General features: G+C 35.7%; 1 protein-coding gene across 1 annotated transcript; it reads left to right on the plus strand.

Moving 5' to 3' along the window:
* Positions 1-1,049: 1,049 nt before the first annotated feature.
* LOC104236559 (protein NUCLEAR FUSION DEFECTIVE 4-like) lies at positions 1,050-4,459 on the plus strand. Its single transcript, XM_009790500.2, has 2 exons — positions 1,050-1,621; positions 2,862-4,459. Exons 1-2 carry the CDS (start codon positions 1,136-1,138, stop codon positions 4,044-4,046), a joined length of 1,671 nt encoding a protein of 556 aa, XP_009788802.1. The 5' UTR covers positions 1,050-1,135; the 3' UTR covers positions 4,047-4,459.
* Positions 4,460-8,533: the final 4,074 nt, after the last annotated feature.

Here is an 8,533-nt window from a genome sequence, read left to right on the forward strand (position 1 = left end):
TTCATAAACTCAGTACCCAATCAAATAAGTTCACATAAATTGGAACGGAGGGAGTATAAGTTATTGTTTACCTCAAAGACCAAGAAGAAAGATTTTTTTTTAATATTTAGAAAGAAACCCGTTAACGTTCTCATTTCAAAGGTGAATAGAAGTAGGGGTGTTCAAAACCGAACCGAAACCTAAAACCAAACCGAAACCGAAGCTTAATGGTTTATTGATATCGGGTTAACGGTTTAACGGACGAGGAACGGATTGAATTTTTTTTATTAACGGCTTATCGGTTTGAGGGCGGATTATTCAATTTTCTTAACTGATAATCCGTTAACCCGTTAAGAATATATATATATATATATATATATATATATATATATATATATATATATAAAATTTATTTTGATCCATATATACATTATATATCAAAAACCCCTCCACTTCCAGTACTCTAACCTTTCATTTGTGTTGTCAAATCTCTTCTTGGCCGATAATTTTTACATAAAAAATGATAGACAAAGATGAACTCATGCAAACAAATGGCTAGCCTAATGAAAAATTATCAAAAAGTTAACGGAACTTTCTTATCCAGCGTATCAAAAAATGGTTGCCACTCTCTATAAAATGAGTTCTGCTTTTTTCACTCTATAACATATGACACACTGCATGGCGTTAACGGGACTTAATATGTAATTTTCTATTCTGAATTTGTATGCTAGACTGTTAACAAATAATTAATGTACGCAAGATTGAATTAGGCAGATAAATCGCCCGATAACCGTTTGATAAGAGCTAAATCGATATCAATCCATCTAATATCTTATTGAATGACTAGCGTATTAATATATTTAAAGTCGATAACCGATAAGCCAAACCGTTAAGAGTAAATAATCGTCCAATCCGCGCGATAAGGACCCTTAAACAGAAGGAAAAGAAACACGTTCACGTGCTGTAGAACAATGGTATCAATCAATTACTATAAATATTAATTCTGACATGGCACGAATAAAGTAGTATAACGTACAGACACTTGGCAGCCCAAAATGTCAACACTCAACTTGTTGACGAAATCAGAAAACCTCAAATTAGTGTGAAAGAAAACGTCGAGTTAATCCTAGAATATCTTATCACTCATCAACCAAAAATGGACTTGGACCCAGATTACAATCCCAGTTTCAAGGCCAAAATCAACACCAAATGGGTAGCCACAGTAGCCAGCATATGGATCCAGTGCACCAGCGGCTCACTCTACACCTTCGCCATCTACTCTTCTGCTCTCAAATCTAGCCAAGGATACGATCAATCCGCCCTCGATGTTGTCTCTGTTTTCAAAGATGTTGGCGCCAATGTCGGCATTCTTTCCGGCCTCCTATACTCCTCTTTCACCGTCCGCCGCCGCCGTTTTGGCGGGCCATGGGTGGTGCTGCTTGCCGGAGCTGTTCAGTGCTTTGCTGGTTACTTTCTTATGTGGTTGACCGTCGTTGGTATTCTGCCTAAACCCCCTTTATTGGTTATGTGCCTCTACATGCTTTTAGCTGCTCATGCTATGACTTTCTTCAATACGGCCAATGTTGTCACTGCTGTCCACAATTTCCCTACTTACAGAGGCACCATTGTTGGCATCATGAAGGTTCGTTTCTCAATCCGTCTAATTTGGGGGTTAGGGAAAAAATAAACTTTTTATTTAAGTTGCAAGCTTTGTCATGGATTTCGATTTTATGTTTATTTAAGTTGCTGCCTTTGTCATGGACATCAATTTCCTATACTCTGATCAATTGGACAGTGCAATTAATATAGAGTTGTAGACTAATCGTGCAATGCAGCGCGCCAGAACGATGATGAAATGAGATTAGATGGGATTGCCGTGCCTTAATGCAGACAATGTTTTGATTGCGACATCCAAGCTTCCTATGAAATTGTATGATGGACACATAAAGTTGAAATTGAATGACTTAAACTGAGGAGTGCTATGGGAGTGTTTCACAAAACGAAGTGAAAGTTCTATAGAACGTTTGTAAAATCAGAAATTTTAACATATTTACAAGATAATATTTGTAGGAAAATGGGCATTATGATAGATGTTCTGTCATGAAAGCTGGATAAAACTTGAAATGGTCATGCCCGGCAAAAAGTGCAAGTAGCACATATTAGTGGTAAAATGTATCGCTTGAGATGGTTTAGCAATATCTTGGGTAGACCTAAAATAAAATTGAAGAAGTTATTTCTAAAAAAAGCTACAATCTCCCAAAAAAAATGTGGATCTACCTAAGCACAAAACCCAAAGGAAGCAAATGATGTATATAGTTGATACCAACCAGTTGCATTCAGGGCTTAGTTGCTGTTGTTGTTATTACAGTTGCATATATTTCATTCTTGAGAGTTCTTTAAATAATTTCATTCTAATTAGAGACTTTTATGTCTGTTTAGGAATAAGTGTGATATAGAAAACCTAGTTTTAGAGAACTCTTAATTTGCCTTAAAATAAAAATTTAGTAAAGAATAAGCAATCAGTAATATGAAATGTGCCTTGATAGAGCAAACTTTAACTAGGTTTTGATTGAGGCATAGTCAACTTAATGATATTCTGGCTTGTCATTTCTTTTGGCCTCTGAATAATCAACTAAAGATGGCAAGCCGTTCAAGAAGTTAATTGTATCTTCTCTCTTCATAATATAGAAGGATTAAGGAAGTGCCATTCCTTTGATTTCAGCACCAAGTCTCAAAGTAAAAAAGAAAGATCTTAGAGATCAGAGAGTAATGAGTTGGAATCTCAGAAGGTTTTTGATACTAATCTTGTTTACGGTGTGTTGCTTCCAATCTACTTTCCCTTTTCTGCTACTTTGATCTTGATTTGTTTTCCATCTGTGCAGGGTTTCCTCGGGTTGAGTGGAGCGATTTTAATTCAAGTATATCAGACAATCTTTAGAAACAGGCCCACTGCATATCTTCTGTTATTGGCATTGTTGCCTCCTATAACTACTGTGTTACTTATGTCATTCGTAACAATCTCACAAACAAATGAAGATGATGAGAAGAAGCATCTGAATGGTTTCTCATCGATTGCTTTGGTCCTGTCTTCTTATCTCATGGCTGTAATAATCGTGGGAAATATCTTTTCTTTACAAATGTCTGTTCGTATCACCACTTTTGCTGTACTTATTTTCTTGCTACTTTCCCCTATCTCTGTAGCAATCAGTGCCCACAAGGAAAAGTCTTATAGAATAGTTAAATTCTTACTCGAGCAAAACTCACCGGCATATGTGCAAAATAGATCTCAGACTCACTTTGTGGACATGGGGCAAAGTCATGATGACTATGACGAGTTGCCTGCTGGTGCTGATCAAGAGAGAGATAGGAATGAGAAGAAGACTCCAGAATGGGGGGAAGATATGAACCTTCTTCAGGCAATGTGCACCACTGGTTTCTGGTTTTTGTTTGTTACCACTGCATGTGGAATGGGATCAGGGCTGGCCACAGTTAATAACATTAGCCAAATAGGAGGGTCTCTTGGGTACACAGTTTTAGAGATAAACACTTTAGTTTCTCTCTGGAGTATCTGGAATTTTCTTGGTCGCTTTGGAGCTGGTTATGTGTCAGATTATTTCTTACGCTCACTTGGTTGGTCAAGGCCATTGTTTATTACCATTACTCTGGCTGGTATGACTGTTGGCCATGCTGTAATTGCGTCTGGTCTGCCCGGTGCTTTGTATGCCGGCTCGGTTATAGTTGGTATTTGTTATGGATCACAATGGTCACTAATGCCTACAATAGCTTCTGAGATATTTGGTGCAGGGCATCTGGGAACAATATTTAACACCATAACTGTAGCAAGCCCTGTGGGATCTTACCTACTGTCTGTGTGGGTAGTTGGATACATCTACGATAAGGAAGCATCGGGTGAAGGTAACATGTGTACTGGAACTCACTGCTTTATGTTATCATTCTTTATCATGGCAGCTTCCACTTTCTTTGGGGCTCTTGTGGCCCTGGCTTTGTTCTTTCGGACAAGAAACTTCTACAAGAATGTTATTCACAGAAGAGTTGCAGCTTGTTAGTTATCGTTGATACATAAAATTGAGGAGGATATTAGCTGAACGCCCCTTGCAACAGCTCCTTGTATCATAGTGTACACAGGTTCTATGCAATTATGTTGGTAGGTGAACTGATTACCAACTTTGTAACTTATGATATGTTTATGGGCTTATATCACTATGCATGACATTGTTGGATATGAAAGTGCTAATTGGTGTTCTTGATGGCTGGAGTGGCAAGTGATAGGAAGGCAAACTAGTCAGGATGGTACGCAAAGGAATGAAATGCCTTTGGCAAATCGGATGTGTCCTCAATATTCATTGGGAAAAAAAAAACTCAGAGTCAGTGTTTACACAAATTGGAGTGAAATGTGTATTCATTAACCATGGTCAAGTGGTACCAGTTATATAAAGATATCTGCCATCTATTCATTGGACTGGCGTATATTGCATGTGGATAAGTTTTTTGGTATTTACTTGTCGATCATCTCATTATGTGAGTGTCATGCATAATGCAGGCAGCTGTTTTATTGGTCTTCCTTTTTTCGTTTTTCCCGTTAATGCCTAGTATAAGAATTAGCCCTTTTCCTTTGAAACCAAGCAATGCCAGAAAAGGAAGCTCCAATAGTCTCATATTCCCAGTCATAGGATACAACCACTCTGAAGCTGATAAAACAATTGGTTCGGCGTCCATAAGGTGGCTACTTCTATAGGTCTCACACTGATCCCTATGCATACTGTTTCATTAATTAGTTCAACTTGATTTTGAATTCAAATTATCAGGTACTTGTACATAGACTTATATCCAGATGGAATATGGTCAGGTACTGAAAATCCTGAGGATAGTAGAAATTTCAATGGTTCAAAAATCCCATACAGGTGCGCGCATAATTCTCCAATACGTTGTGAATCAATTGCAGAGGGTATTATGCCTGCTATAGGAGACGTTTTCTCCTTAGGGGAAGACAGTAGAAAGACATTTATATATTGACAAGCACAGGCGTCTACGTTGCTTTAAAGTTAATATCTGTTTTGTGCAGACTAGCTTCTTTGTGAGATACAAAAATCGAAACCTTTCTGAATGTACCAATAGGAAATAGAGTATCATAACCAGTACCCATAGTAGTCGCACACTGCCATCGATGCAACTTAAAACTAAAACAAATGTATCTCTTCATAAACCAAAAAAACTCTCGTGTTAAATTTGGAGAAATTTCCCAAAAAGTTCATAATCCAAGCGGGGCTATTTTTGTAGGTAAAACACATAAAATGCCTTGGATTGAGTAGTATTTTCTTTTTAATAAGACAAGAGGAACCTAGTTGTAAAGCAATTGTCAAGAGGCAATCAAATCCAACTGGTAACATAGTTTCTTAGCAACCAAACTTGTCCTTTCTAGTCGAAAAGTTTTGCCTACTCTAATACTAAATTATCCATTTAAAACACGAACAAACTTTGATGTTTCAGAAAAAAAAAATTAGCAATCACGCTACTTCGGAAGTTTGTACTTTCATCTATATTCCTTTGGGTTAAGGCAGCTTTGACAGAGTTGTCATATAAATTTGAGTTTTTTTTAACACAATCATAAAACTAATAATGTTGCGAGAGAATGAAAACGTGGTGGTTTATTTTTGAAAAAGATAAAAGATCAAATAATTTTACATATAATAAATTGAAAGATGAACTTGAAAGATAACTAGAATCCAGCTTGCTATATGAGGTAATGAAAAACCATATATTATTTGGCTTAATTACAGTATACAAAAATATTGGCTGAAACTAAAAAATAATCAAAAATTACACAGCTTTATCTCCTCCTTGTACCTTATACCTAAGACTGGTGTAAGGCAAACCCTATATCGGCTTTCATCTTTACTTTGGCGTTTAGCCGTGGGCTCTTGTTCAAATTTCCTCTGGTGCGCCGTCACAGCGTCTGTGGGATCCCAAGTAATAACCGCAATGCCCAGGACAATAGTAATCAGAGGGCGGCCCAAATTGGCAGGTTGAGACATCAGTTTCCTAGCAAAGGAAGAGACGCCTCGGATGATGGGCACCATTGAATAGAGCGGCACATCAACAGAGCATAGTATTTCGTAAATGCTATCATCGTCATGAATCACAGCGTCACTCGGCAAATAGAAAGATTTGACAGTTAGTGGACAGTCTGGTGCCTCCATTATAGAATACCCTTCCTCTGGCAGATACTTAATGAATTGTTGAACCCGAACTTGGATCATGAAAAACGTCTCATCAGAAGAAGAAGGGTTGTTGCTGTACTTCTTCGTCCTTGGAAATGATAGAATCGTCTGTTATAACTCTATATTCTACAGCAGTTTGTAGATTCACCATCTTCAATTTCTGTTAAAGATTCAAAGGAAGGGTTGTTGTTGTTAAAGATTTAATTAGCTAGAACACATAGTCTTTAAAGATTTATTTTTAAATTTCACAAGTTATCATGATCCCAAAAGAAATTTCTTGAAAAGCTATATATTCTTAAATTTATTCTAGAAGATACAACATGGTCAGCTAACTAATACTAGCAAATCTTTAAATGATAATTTATTGTATATCCCAAAACTATTCTTCTTCTAGCTTTATTTAGTACAACATCCCTATATAACAACACTTCTCTATAAAAGCCAAGCTTTTTCGAAACCAATCTTTATGTTATGTTATAATATATGTTCTCTATAACAACACTTCACTATAACATCCAAAAATATTCGGAACAAATGAGGTTGTTATGGGGAGATTTGACTGTATATGTGAAGTTTTGTAAGACAAAAACATTTCTCAAATTAGGAAAAGGAAAAAAATGTAAACAAGTATAATGCTATATAAAATCTTTAAAAAATATTGATTTACCTTACACAATTGTCATATAGTATTTTCTTAAAAAATAGTCATAAACAGTTCTAAGGTGTAACTCTTGTTGATGTACACATTTTTTAAGTTTATATTTCTGTGCTTGGTGCTTTTTTTTCCCGTATAGGGATTAGGGATGTTTACTTATTTTTCCTGATGCATGCGTTATTTTCTTTTTTCTTTTTTAAATACAAAAAAGGGGCATAAGCAACACATCTTAGGTGATGGGAAATCTAATTTTCAATTTCTCTTGAACTTACTTTTGTTATGATTATGTAAACATGTGGCATTAAGAGATTTATTGTTAGGTTAGCAGTGCTTCATGAAAACAAATAATTTTTTCATTGATAAACTGAGATTAAGGTAATACTTATGTCATGACCCAATTTACGATTGTGACCGGGTTTAGGAGCAAGTACTCCTAAGTATGCCTTATAGGTATTTTACAGAAAACGGACAGAGTTTTTCCTATCTTTTTAATATCCAATAGAATTTCCTATCTCAAAATCACCAACCAACCATCCTAATATCAAACCAACCAACCAACAACTTATTAATTAACCAAAATAAGTATCCACCGTTAATAATCAACCCACTAACAACCAGAAATACTAATTTATCTCCAAATTCGATAAATAAAATGCAATACTCAATATAAGTTTATAATAACAAAGAATACTTATGACACTAAAGGAATGACTATGGAACGGCTCTAAGAGTTCAATGAAAAAACCGTAACAATAAATAAAATCTCCACCCATGCGAGCAACCGCAAGGCTCACCAAGAAAGATCAACCTGTACGCTCTAATTAACAAAATCCTCGCCAGCGTTTCTGTAAAAAAAAATTGGCAGGGAGTGAGTCGCTAGCTCAGTGAGTAATAACACTTAATCACAACCATTTTAATGGGGACAAGTCAAAAAACATGCTAGTATATTAAACAGAAAATATCATAAGAGTGCCCTTTAAGAAACAATAAATAATGATCAATATCATCTTGTGTTTCATGTGATATAAATCAATTGACAATTCGGTAATAAGCTCGGTAACACTGTATAATATTAATATTCATGTTTGGGAGGTTTTAATGAACAGATTATGTAATCGGTATAACTGTGGACCTCTCCGCAAGAAGTCAAATATAACGGTAGTCCCTACTCAAGAAAAATCAGTAACAGTAAGCTAGTTCTACCTTCCCATTAGCAAGGGATGTAACGGTAATCGGTAATTACAAGGTGCACCAGGTCTAACGAACCTGCCGTTAGTTACGGGATCCTTCAAAGTATCCTCTTATTTATACTTTTCTTTGTAAATAATAAATATTCATATGAAAGCATTTTCAAAATAGTATAGGGCATTTCAATTCTTATCAAATTATGTAAAACAATTTTGGTAACGGTAATCATATTTCAAATAATAGTAAAACATGTCTAGTAACAGTGAGAATATTTTAAATAACTGTAAACATCTCAAGTAAACAGTTCAATACCATATCAAGTAAAGGACTCATCCCACATGCAATTTCAAACATTCCGTAACACATTTTATTTTCAAAATAAGGTATAAATCATGCAAGCTATGAAAACACAAATTGCGGTAAGATTACTACTCACAGTACTCGTGTGAAATACCAAACTTGTCACCTCGAG

Source organism: Nicotiana sylvestris, chromosome 3 (assembly GCF_000393655.2).
Source record: "Nicotiana sylvestris chromosome 3, ASM39365v2, whole genome shotgun sequence".
Taxonomy (NCBI): Eukaryota; Viridiplantae; Streptophyta; class Magnoliopsida; order Solanales; family Solanaceae; genus Nicotiana; species Nicotiana sylvestris.

Coding starts and splice junctions, on each gene's coding strand:
- LOC104236559 (XM_009790500.2), top strand. CDS start 1,136: ATGGACTTGGACCCAGATTACAATCCCAGTTTCAAGGCCAAAATCAAC. Junction 1,622..2,861: donor CCATTGTTGGCATCATGAAG/GTTCGTTTCTCA, acceptor CCATCTGTGCAG/GGTTTCCTCGGGTTGAGTGG.